This window comes from Ovis aries, chromosome 16 (assembly GCF_016772045.2).
Source record: "Ovis aries strain OAR_USU_Benz2616 breed Rambouillet chromosome 16, ARS-UI_Ramb_v3.0, whole genome shotgun sequence".
NCBI lineage: Eukaryota > Metazoa > Chordata > Mammalia > Artiodactyla > Bovidae > Ovis > Ovis aries.
This window is the reverse complement of record NC_056069.1, coordinates 49110818-49123673: the sequence shown is the minus strand read 5'-3', so window position 1 is coordinate 49123673 and position 12856 is coordinate 49110818. Positions and strand designations below refer to the sequence as shown.

The following is a 12856-nucleotide window of genomic DNA, read 5'->3' as shown; positions in this document are numbered from 1 at the left end:
ATTTGATTAAAATCATGCATCATTAATAATCAAAGTTAGATAAAACTGCTACAAGAAGAAAGGTGAAATGCTTCTAAAGAGTCAAAACAACACAGTAATTCTTAGCCTATAATTCTTTCTGTGTAATGATCTTTAGTGTAAACATATAAATATCATGTAATGCTATTGCTTTTTACATTTTGATACATAAACACAAAGTTACATAAGGCCAAAAAAAAAAAGCTAAAATTAGGAGATCAATTTAGAAGTTAATATGCAGCAAATGTTAAAAATTAAAAACATAAATCATCCCAAAGCCTCTGTTTTATACCACATTTCCTAACAATGTGAGAATCCATCTTGAAATAAAGGGTCTTTTAGATTAACAGGAAATTGACCGAGTCTTGGCAATGTCCTCTAAGACCCAGTATCATCTGCTCTAGCTGCATGTTTTCTAAAAAATTTGTATAAAAAAGAATAAACAAATGTAATTATATGGTCAGATGCTAATGGTTTTTAACCTATTCCTGACCTGTTTCGAGAATTTGAAGGATTCATTTTATACCACAAAATAAATCTATAAATAGATCAGAAATACAAATGTTTTAGTAAGATTGTTATTCCAAACACATGTAAGCCTAGCACAGAGCTAGCAAATGGAAGTCTGATTAGTTATAAGTTTCTCCCTATGTAGTTCTTTTTGCCTAGGTCTTTTTTTTTTTTTTTTGGCTAAGTCTTTATAACATGAAAAATTAGCTATTTTACTGAAAAATGTTATCCTTAAATTAGAATCTTTCTTATTAAACTCTAAGTAGAAATAAACACATTCATTGTGAAAGTATAACTTAGTTTTTTTTAATAAAACATTTCCTTTGCTAACTGATAGAAATAGTTCTTAGATGATAATCATAGATGTAGAACATATAGGTACATATAAATATATATGGAGAGAGCTTGTGATCATAGAGCCCTCTGTCTCTGAAAGAACTATGTTTGAAATGTTTAATTTTTATCTTTTAAAAACAATGAATTCACCAGCATATACATCTATTTTCTTCATCCTTGTAGCACATTTCAATCTGTTTTAAAAGAAATGATTGACAGTTGCTTTTTCTCTTTTCTTTTTTCACTTTAAAGCTTTTGCCCTGCAGAAAGGCCGTTAAAGAAAGCTTACTCTGGGGAAAGCGCGGGGGATTGTCATTGACGTCTGTTAGCGTGATGTTGACCGTGGTGGTCCCTGATAAGCCTCCCATCTGGCCGCCCATGTCTTTGGCCTGGATTACCACCTGATATTGCTCCCTATTTTCTCTGTTCATGTTTGGTAAAGCAGTCCTTATGATACCTTGAAGAAAAAAAAGAAAACTTTTATTATGGTCATTAAAATCTCAATTGTTATTTGATTAAGCTCACAAATTGCAAATCCAATGTAGTGATTTTTGAAAGACAAAAATGTTTTCTCCATTGCTTTTTATTGTCTAGATTGTAAAAATGATTCTTAGAAAAATTTTCCAATTTGTGAGGTTCTTCTATTTTCTAAAGAATGTCATTTATGCTATCTAGTGCCCTAAACCCAAATGGAAAAATATAAAAGCAGGTATATTCCCATTAGTTTGCACAATCATTCAACTTTGAGTTCTTATATTTTTAATTGTGGCATCATCACTCTTCTGTATTAATGTTAAGGTGATGTTCCTTTTTTTAAAACGTATAACGATCATAGAGTTTATTAAATAAATACTGATTCATGATTCCTGACCTGTTTCAGGCTCCACAGAGAAATATGGCTGCCCTTGAAGTATGCTGTAAATGACTCTGGCGCTGTTTCCATAGGATGGGTCATCGGCATCTGTAGCTGTGACTTGCACCACAGAAGTACCTGAAGTATCCAAATTCAGCTTAGTTCTGCACAGTACCAGAAGGAGGAGCAAAAGCACTGGTTTTCATGGAAGACTTGAATGATTTTTGGCTTTAATAATGACCTCTTAAAGAAACTTTTGTATATAATTTATATGAAAAAATATAGAGAGAGTTATTACAGGTAAACTTTGAATTCAACAAGGTATTTTATTCAGCTAACAAGTGCATTTCATTCATGTAATAGATAATGCTGATAGTGTATCAGATTATAGTACAGGCAGACACTTTACAAATGCTCTGATTTGATATTTAAATTCACTTTCACATAATAGATTTGTTTCGTGTAAAGGGCATATCTAATCACAAAGGAGTAAGTATGCTTTTCTTTCCCTCTCTCCACTAATTAACTATAAAAATAATTAACATCTGCTCCAGAATACAGTTTTATGAATAGATTAAATTCTAAATTTAGAAACAGTCCAAGATGATCCCAAGTCCCATGAACTATTAAAAGCTATTTAATAAAGTTCAAAATATATAAAAGGGCTTTATATTAAGGTGATTGCCAAAAGTCTTTGGGATTTAGTGAAGTAAATATTAAATAATAATCCCTGAACAATGCTTTTGAGAAAAGCAGTGTGACATTTTCTATTTGTTACAAGGAAAATATATCAGAATTACTTCATCAGTTTACTTCTCTTACATTTGAGAAATGAATATATTTTACTAAATCTGAATACACATCTCTATAAATGTTATCATTTCCTGATATTTACTTTTCTGTAGTTCTTATTTAACAAAAATATGAAATCAGTCTTAATTTTCTTTGCCTACCAACAACTTCTATTTATTTATTGAAAAGCAAATTCTATTTTCTTGAAAGTTATACTTCCAGTTTTTTCACACATTCTGTTTCACAGCTTTTGCAACTTAATTTTGTAATTCTGTATCCATTTGTCATTAGCTTTTGATTTTTAACTGGTTTATTTGAATAAGAGATTTATATCAGGAAAATTTTATATATAATGGCTATAGTGAAATATTTTTTAAAAATTAATGTGAAGTAGTAAAAAAATCTAATTAATTTCATTGTTCATGTCATCTAGGTAATACAAACTCTTTAGACAAATTACAATGAGAGTACACATATAAAGACTCCAGATTACACTGATAGTGTTCTAAGTGTACTTATATTTGGAGTCAGAATTTTACACAACTATTCTCCAAATACATGTGACAAACATTTGTATTTTCATAGTTTTCTACTGAAGTTCAATGGTATTTTCTTGGATTTTTGAGGGAAGTGTCTATTATATTATAGAAATTTACTAACCCATAGGAGGTGAAAAATGCATTAATCTTTTTTCTGACTCATTTTTTATTCATAAAATTAAGTATGTACTCTTAGGAAATCAAAGATTTCCTAAATTAAGATGACTTCAGTTAATTGAGCACAATATTCTAAGAATTTCTTGATAACTATTTTTTATATATTTTTAATGCCACCATAAACATTGTAAATGAACTCACCTACAACTGACATTTCAGGAACACTCGCTGTATAAATTTCCTCTGGGAATGTTGGCTCATTGTCATTGATATCATGGATTTTGATCACAAACTCAGACTCTGGTTCTACTGGCCTCAAAGTTCTTCTGTTAATAGCTTGTGCACGTAGAGTATAAAAGGCCTTTTCTTCCCTATCAATTCTTCTTGTGGCATGAATGTCACCTGTTTTTTCATCAATAATAAAAAGAGTACCAGCTCCGTCTCCAGATAAAATATATTTGAGGGATCCATCTCCTTTATCTTGGTCTGAATGAAGCTAGGGGAAATAAAAATGAGCATATCCATGATAATGTCTAAAGGTACATAATGCAGAAAGAATTCAAAGAAGGTCTCTCAAGCCCCATCTTTGAATAATGAGGTCAGTTATCTTAGTTCTTGAAATGAGAGCTGAGTAAGTATGATCACACTCAACTATATACTTTAAACAATAGGACTAGCCATTTCCATATCAGTGTGATTTTTATTCTAAATGGAAAAAAGTAATAAAATAGACCAAACACAGCTCCTTTCTTTGCTTAGCTTGGTAAATAACCATTTCTGTACGCAAATAACTCCCGACAAAGACGTAAGTCATCAGTCTTGATATGCTGATGTAAACACTGCCGCTCTCATCTCTTGCTGTGAATGGAAAATCCTGTTACTCTCATATTACACACAACATTTATCTCCTGTAAACTTATTATTAATTACTGCATTTCTGTTGGGGAATTCACAGTATCTTAAGGATTGAAGGACAGACAAAGTTGCATGACACAGCTCCTACATTAGAAAACTTACCCATCGTTCTTTGATTCAGACAAAAAACAGCAGCTGCCCCAAGAAATCTATCTTCTTAACAAGTGTAAACAAGTTTTATGCAGAAACAATGCAATACAGAGCAACAACACTAATCTTCTAGAATCTAGTCATCACATGCATTGATGTGGCTTCAGCCCTGTGCACATCCCATTCCAGTCCTAATACTGTCCAAGAGCCCATGTATCATTTGGCAATTGTCCTGGAAAAGGCATGGCACCCCACTCCAGTACTCTTGCCTAGAAAATCCCATAGACGGAGGAGCCTGGTAGGCTGCAGTCCATGGGGTCGCGAAGAGTCGGACACGACTAAGCCACTTCCCTTTCACTTTTCACTTTCATGCCTTGGAGAAGGAAATGGCAACCCACTCCAGTGTTTTTGCCTGAAGAATCCCAGAGACGGCGGAGCCTGGTAGGCTGCCATCTATGGGGTCACACAGAGTTGGACACAACTGAAGCGACAGCAGCCCAACAATTGCCCTGTAGTATCCATGGAGGATTGATTCCAGGATCCCAGTGGATGCTAAACTCTGAAGTTTCTTGAATCCTGACATAAAATGGTGCAGTGAAGTCCTGTGTGTGTGTGTATCAGTCACTAAGTCATGTCCATTTCTTTGTGACCCCATGGACTGTAGCTCATCATGCTTCTCTGTCCATGGAGTTCTCCAGGCAAGAATATTGCAGTGGGTTGCCATGCCCTCCTCTAGGGGATCTTCCTGACCCAGGGATTGAACCTGGGTCACTTTCATTGAAGGCAGATTCTTTACCATCTGAGCCACCAGGGAAGCCCTCAGCCCTCAGTATCTATAGGTTGAGCATCCGTGGGTTCTACCACCCGTGGATTGTGCACTATTTTTACCACCTGAGATTGGTTGAATCTCCATGTTGATTCAGATGGTAAAGAATCTGCTTTGAATGCCAGAGACCTGGATTCCACCCCTGGATTGGGAAGGTCCCCAGGAGAAGGGAATGGCTACCCACTCCAGTAGTCTTGCCTGGAGAATTCTGTGGACAGAGGAATCAGGTAGGATACAGTCCACGAGGCTGTAAAAAGTCAGAAACGATTGACACTTTCACTTTTCACAGACACTGAGCTCACAGTTGTGTAGGGGTGACTGTATATTGTTTTTAACAAATTCACACTAGACCAGCCTCAAGATTAAAGCTTCATAATAATGGGTAAATCTGGCCTTTGGTAGCCTGGCCTGGAGAAGGGACTCTTCAGGATCTAGAAGCAATTTAAGGATGTTTGGGCAGGGAATAATGAGTCTCAAGTACTTTGAGCATGGTCTGGAAGTGGATGTGCCAGTGGATGTGACAACCCTTGCTTGTCACAGAATTCTTCCCCTGAAGGTAGAGACTTAGCCATAAGATAAACAGAGCATGGCTCTGTAAAACACAAGGATTGTAAGTTTTTCTCTAACTACATCACCCAACCAATAAACATTTTTTTAATGCTATGATCATGGTTTGATTACTTATAGTAAGAGATTATCATTTAAATTTTTTATTTTGCTTTTTATCTGGTAAGAAATAGAAAAACAATGTGTAGATTTTTGAAGTTTTGGTAGAGCATGTATTATTACTTAGACATCATCATGCCCATGTTGTCTTTTTAAAAATTGAAGTATAGTTTTGGACTTCCCTGATAGCCTAGTTGGTAAAGAATCTGCCTGCAATGCAGGAAACCCCAGTTCAATTCCTGGGTTGGGAAGATCTGTTGGAAGAGGGACAGGCTACCCACTCCAGTATTCTTGGGCTTCTTTTGTGGCTCAGCTAGTAAAAAATTCATCTGCAATGTGGGAGACCCAGGTTGAATCCCTGAGTTGAGAAAGTCCCCTGGAGAAAAGACAGGCTACCCACTCCAGTATTCTGGCCTGGAGAATTCTATTGACTGTATAGTCCATGGGGTCGCAAAGAGTCAGACACCCTGAGTGACTTTCCCTTTCACTTTCAAAGTTGATTTACAATATAGTTTAGTTTCAGGTATACAGCAAATTAATTTGGCTATACATTCTTGTTTATTGTTTTCTATTATAGGTTATTATGATATTGAATATAGTTTCCTGTATTAGACAGTAAGTCACTGTGGTTTTACTTTATGTATAGGTAGTATGTATCTATTAATCCCATATATCCTATTTATTCCTCTTCCTCCTTCCTCTTTGGTTACAATAAGTTTTTTTTTCTATGTCTGTGAGTCTGTTTCTGCTTTGTAAATAAGTTTATTGGTTACATATTTTTTTACACTCATATAAAATGTAGTCATTAATAAGAATAGGCATACTTACCTGTAGCCCAGAGATATAAAAATTGGAGACAATATCCTTCAATTATGCAAAATATTATAGAATTAGATATTCACCTAAATAGGTTTGATTTTTTTGCTCTTTACTTAAACCAGCAAAAATTTTTATCTAATTACCTGTAGAAATATTGCACTGATTATATTCTCTTTAAAGTAGAATATTTTCCCTTATTTGAAAGTTCATTTTGCTTTACAGGAGCTTATGTATGTCAATGAACTTGCCTGTGAAAGTATTTTTAAGTGGGCATCAAAATTGTTTAAATTAAACAAATATTTAATTCCTCCCCCCCAATATATTGCATTACTTGTTACTGCTTGGTCTATAAAAGCATTTTGTTTTTCAGTTAATTATTTGTAGTAATCATCATTTAGCCATTAAATTTGGATCAAACTTCATTTTCCTGATTTCTGGATAAAAAACCTCATTATTACAGATATAACAGAAAAAAAGAAAATCTCAAATGGATAGGTACTTTGGAGAAGAAGATCTAGAAGTCAGGTAACAAATACATTTTTACTGCATTTTTAGCTATTCATAAACAACAAAGTAAGCTTGAAAAATAAGAAATATCTGTGTTTAACAAAACAGCTCTCAGAAGTAACATATGACTGTGTTGTCCAGGGGAAAAAAAGTCATGAGATTGAGGCATTTTAGTAATTGAAAATGCACATAGTTGCTGGGAAACTTTCCAATTATATGAATGTGCAATACAGCTTCAATTTTCCAAATGACAGATATAAGCATTGCATATTTCTTGTTCTGTGTGGGAAACAAATAGTTCAAGAAAAGATTATTGATATTATCAATCATCTCATCAGATAACTTTGTGATGTTTTTTAGACATTTACAGTGTTTACTGTCTATTCATTCAACAGTTTTAATCGAGAAATATTTAGTTACTCTCATAAGAATCAAGTCTTTCTAAAAGGAAATCAGCAGTTTCATCCTAATGCTATGGGGGATTCGAATACAGTAATAGAAATTCACAGGAGAGTCCCTAAACTTTTCCTTATGGGAAAGAGTGGAGTTCCTTAAATATATATCACACAAGTCTCATGGTAAAGAAGGAGTAGAGGTTTAATCCTGGGGATTTTTTAAACCTGCATTTTACAAATTTTATATCTCATAAAGAACACTGGATGAATATAGAATGTAGATTCAGAGTGGAGACGGAAATAAGGCAAGATGGGAATCATTAAGACCAGTTCTGCTCTTCTAATCAGTTAGGCATACAAAAAAGAAGTTGCTAGTATGGTGAGACTTCAAGTTTTAGAAAGTTCAGTTTTGGAATCACTTATACTACAGAGAGTGAAAATTAAATCTTGTAATTGGACCACATACTGGGGGAGTTTCCGTTGGATTAGAAAATTGAACATGATAGCTGGGAATCAGAGATGTCAGTTGGAAGCTGGAGTGCTGGTTTTGTGATTCAGAAATGAAAAGACTTCTTCCCTCTCAAACGTAAGAGAAACAAATTAGATCTATGGATTTATGTGTTCGTTTTAAGAAACCAGACATAATATATTTTTCTTGAACTCTAAGAACTTGCATAAAAGTAAAGAAAAAAACGTTTTTTCACAGAGGGAAACAATAGAACAGTGACACTAGAATAAAAGGACAAAATGACCATATTTGAGGGCTTTGCATTAGTCTATGTTTATTGAAATATTATTCAAATAGACATATGTGAGAATTGGAAAAGTAAAAAGATAAAACAGGTACATACTATAAGGCAGAAAGATGCATTTCTACATGTCCTGAGACTTGGCGAGTTGCTTTTTACTCTAGATAAACCTGATGGGAGATGAGAGTTAACTAGTAAAGGGTATGACAATGATGTTGATTTTCTAAAAATTACAGAAAAAGACCAATGGACAAAGTTCTTTAATTATAGTCCTCTGCTTAAACTATTTTTTAGGCTTCTATTTTTTAAGCTCTATTTTTTAAGCTTCTCTTTATTACCGTAATTATTTCTTCTTTGCATTCTCTTCTCTTCTTACCTTGCTATTGTTTATCTCCCTCATTTCTTGTGTGTGATAGAAATTTTATTTTACATTAAATTCACTTACTATAATAAGCAAAGATCAGAGAAGATTTAATCTTTCATAATTGTAGTTTTTCTTATTACACTTACATTTTTGGTTTAGATATTAGTTATCAGTACTTGGATTTATTAAACATTTAATTGAACAAAATCAGTTGTTTGTGTTATTGAGAAGAAAGATTATGGAAAAAGTGCCAAAGAACTTATAGCATCTACCCTGAAATAAATTTTATATTGATTTGACCTTGAGCTATTTTATTATGTGAGATATTAAGGTTTCTTTAAACATAGAAAAAAATGTCAGATTATTGAAGCTTTAGTTCTTCAGTAACACCTGTTCTCCAGTGTGAAACATTTGTGCCACAAATCTTTAAGAAGAATTTTATGTTAATACTGACCTTTTCTTTCCTTGAGGAAAGCCTATTAAAAATTCACAACCTGCTGTGTTACTTGTAAATTCACAAGTAGATAAAGGACATGGCAAGATACATGACAATTAATGAAAATAGAACAACTGATACTCTGCTGCACATTTATAAGTTATTTTCCAATTATTTAACTTTCTAAATTTGGATGGGGTTATTATAACTCATTTGCTTATATTGATTAGTTTAATAATTAAAACTAAACAATCCATTGAATTTAAATAAATATTTCAGCAACAAATTATTTAGTTAAAGGCTAGTAATTTTAAATATGGAAGATTTCTGATAATTTTAAAACATTTCATGTAAAGCTTCATGTTCATTTTAAGATACTTGTCTAAAACAAACTTTGTATGCTAAAAGGGGTCTTGTGGCTTATATAGATTAAGACCACCTTTACCATTAAGAGGAAGAAACTGAGATCCATTCAATTTTTGTCACATAGGAGTTAATTTAAGATTACACTTCAGGATGAGTTCTTGGTGGAAATTTTACTTCTTAATATCAGTCATTTTTATTTTTCAGTTTTTCACATAAATTTGGAAATATAAAAGCAGTCAAAGTATTGGTCTATGAAGTACAGGGAATTTAATTTGTCACCAAAAGGATAACTAATAAAAAAAATTTATCTTGTATTTTCCTCCCTGGCTAGAAGAAAAATGACCAAGTTTTAAAATGTACAAAATTGTATCTATCAATCTGCCAGTAAAAGTCTGAGGAATTTATATTGTTAGGTGGGATTCTTCCTCATTCAGAATATTGATAGATTTTTGGATATTGGTAATCATTGGTATTTGGTTTGAGAAACTTAGAATTATACTTGTGGAATTAGATTATGATTATAATTATAATGGTTAGATTATTAATAGTTATCAAAGTGGCTTCTCAAGTGGCACAGTGGTAAAGTATCTGCCTGCCAGGAGATGCAAGAGATGAAGGTTAGATACCTGGGTTGGGTCCCTGGGGAAGGAAATGACAGCCCACTCCAGTACTCTTGCATGGGAAATCCCATGGACAGAGAAACCTAGAAGGCTACAATTATGGGGTTGCAAATAGTTCGACATGACTGAGCGTACACAGATGGACTAGTTATTGAAGGACACATTTTGATAAATGAATCAAAAGGACTATAAGAAGCACTATCTGAATTTAACAATTTATCATTTGTGTGTGTTCATTAACTTCAAAATATCAAAAACTGTTGAATAGATTTTCTAATATACAGTGATAATTTTATGCCTGCTGTTCTTTCAAACAGCCAATATATTCTATATTTGTTTTTTAAAAAATTCAGCATGTGGCAAATATGCTATGCTATTCTGGTACCATCATCATTAGCATTTTGCTCTAATTGCTCTAGTGACTAACATAATAAAACATTTGATATTATAATATCAAATGGAAGTTAAGGCACTGAATCAAGTAACTTTAAATTTGCATCCAATTAAAAAAGATAGTGAAGATGGTCTCACATCAGAATGCAGCTGAAAGCATACTACTGTAAATAGAATCTGGCCAGAAATAAATAAGTAGTTACTCATTTTGTTGAAAGTAGGGGAAAAAAGGGTGAGAGGGGTTGCACATCTTGAGTGCGCAAAGTTTACAGAGTAAAATTGAACATTATTTTTCTATTTATGAATCCCAATGAAACAATTTTTCCTCCAAAAAAATAGAAATAGGGATGAGAAATAAAGCCTATCAATGCAATGGATTGCAAAACCAAATATGATAGTTTAAAAATGCCCCATACAGATGACTCAGATTAATAAACAATTTTCTGAACAATTTCTCTCTGAGACCAGAAGCAAGAATAGAGGATTAAGTGATTGATAGACAATGTTGTCTAAATAATTTAGGATCCAGAAAAAACTTAAGTGGTTGTCACCCGAATTTGACAGAGTCTCTAGAGAGCCCCTTCAAGTATACAAACTCCAGGAGGTGCCCACATTTAAAAACCAGAGATTCCTCTTCCGTTTTGTCTTTTGAGAGTTCAGCCTACTGAAAGTTGGCTTTGTGCTTTTGGGCCACCTTAACTGGTGAGCTCAGTTTAGGATTATCTTGCATTTTGGGGGTCTTTCTTAGAAGTTGCTGGGAATTACTCAAGACCCTGCAGCAGGTCGGATTTCTTAGCAGAGAGTGCTATTAAATTCTAGAAGACATCTCCTGCAAGGAATGCTGCCAATTCACGGTCACACGGTGTCTCAACTCATACATTTCTTTCCCAGTACTGTGAAGATACCAATATTTCATTGAAGGCATTTATTTAAGTTTTCTATAAGCATACTTTTCTAGGGCATTATCTGCTTCACAATCTTAAATAGTATGCATAACCCACAGTAGACATGTTCTTTCCTAATTATGTATTAGTTTTCCTCTCCAAAGAGAGTTATTGGGGAAATATTTCAGAGAAAGTTTATATTCTTTCAGAAGCCTGGCATCGTATGTCTTACAGTTTTGAAAATCACTAAATTATGCAAAGTATTTCCTTGTGGTGTGAAAATGACATTGAACATTTCTCACCATATTTTTCTCCACAACTTGAAGTCTTCTTAAGCATCTTAGATTTGTAATAAAGGAATATATGTAAATAATGTCTAACCAAGTGGGGCTAGTGGTAAAGAATCCTACCAGTGCAGGAGACACAAGAGATGCGGGTTGGATCCCTGGGTCAAGAAGATCCACTGGAGTAGGAAATGGCAACTCACTCCAGAATTCTTAAGTTGAAAATTTCATGGGCAGAGGAGCCTGGAGGGTTACAGTCCATTGGGCCATGAAGAGTCAGACTGAGCACACACAGTGAGCACAAATACAAGTCTAAAAAGATTAAGTATGTGCAAAATACTTAAAACTAAGAGATCCATTTTTGATTAATAAGGTCTACAGAAATCAGAGAAGAAATAATGAAGAGTGATCATCTCTTCTTAATGAGTGACACAGGCAGCTGACAATCTTTCCTTCTGCCTCTTAATCAAGAAAGATACAATGATATGAAGGGAAGGAGAGGGCTAGAGATACGTATTCACAGAAGAAGTTTATTTAAATAATTATTTCTTGAATTGGATTGAACTAAACTAAATTAAAGAGACTAATGAGAACTCTCTGTGTGCCATTTTAGGACTTACAAGTTTTGGAGACTTTGCAACAGAGGCAGTATTTGAAGCTGTTGGATTTGTAAGGCTTGTAAAGCTGCTTTTATCTTGAAAATTATAGAGTGATAAGTACATAATTGGATGCCCAAAGGAGAAGGACCAGGCAACTGCCTGCTGTCTCTATGAGTAAGGAGGGGAAAATGAAAAGGGGTTTGGATCTTTACAGTCATTGCATTTTTTAAAGTACTGACTGAAATGACTGAAATAGAAATCCGAAAAAGGGCTATGAATGCTATCGTAATCCCCCTCCCTCACAAATTCGTTTGTTCATGTCTGTGTGTGTGTGTGTGTGTGTGTGTGTGTGTGTGTGCATAAAATACAAAAGCCATGTGATGTGCAGAATCAGAGGTTATGAATATGGCCCTAGACCACTAAATTAAAACCTTAAATTCTAGGTATTGAAGTAAGGAAAAGATGGAAAGAACAGATGAAAAATGGAGATTGAGAAAAGAATAATTTAAAAAAAAGCTATCTAAACCAAAAATACAATATCTGACCTTCATAAATTTATAGAGTTTTTACAGCAGATTGGGTTAGCAAAACATATGATTCATGTTTGGGAAGGTAAAAAGAGATTGTCACCTTAGAGTTAGGTACATAGATAATGCAAACCTGAGATGAAGAAAGAAAAAATCATGAGAAGAAATTAGGATCATTGGATGTTTGTGAAATAAACTCAAAATGTGCAACACACATGAAATTGGATATCTAGGAAAAAAGAAAGGAGAAT

At 33.8% G+C, this 12856-nt stretch overlaps 1 protein-coding gene across 1 annotated transcript in view; it reads right to left on the bottom strand.

Annotated features, from left to right (window-relative positions):
• Positions 1-12856, bottom strand: part of CDH10 (cadherin 10) — a 186393-nt gene that overhangs the window by 50263 nt on the left and 123274 nt on the right. The window contains exons 3-5 of the mRNA XM_004017075.5: positions 3367-3661; positions 1736-1855; positions 1154-1321 (exon numbers count right to left, since the gene is read on the bottom strand). Coding sequence (XP_004017124.1) covers positions 1154-1321; positions 1736-1855; positions 3367-3661 — 583 coding nt within the window. The remainder of the gene's footprint in view (positions 1-1153; positions 1322-1735; positions 1856-3366; positions 3662-12856) is intronic.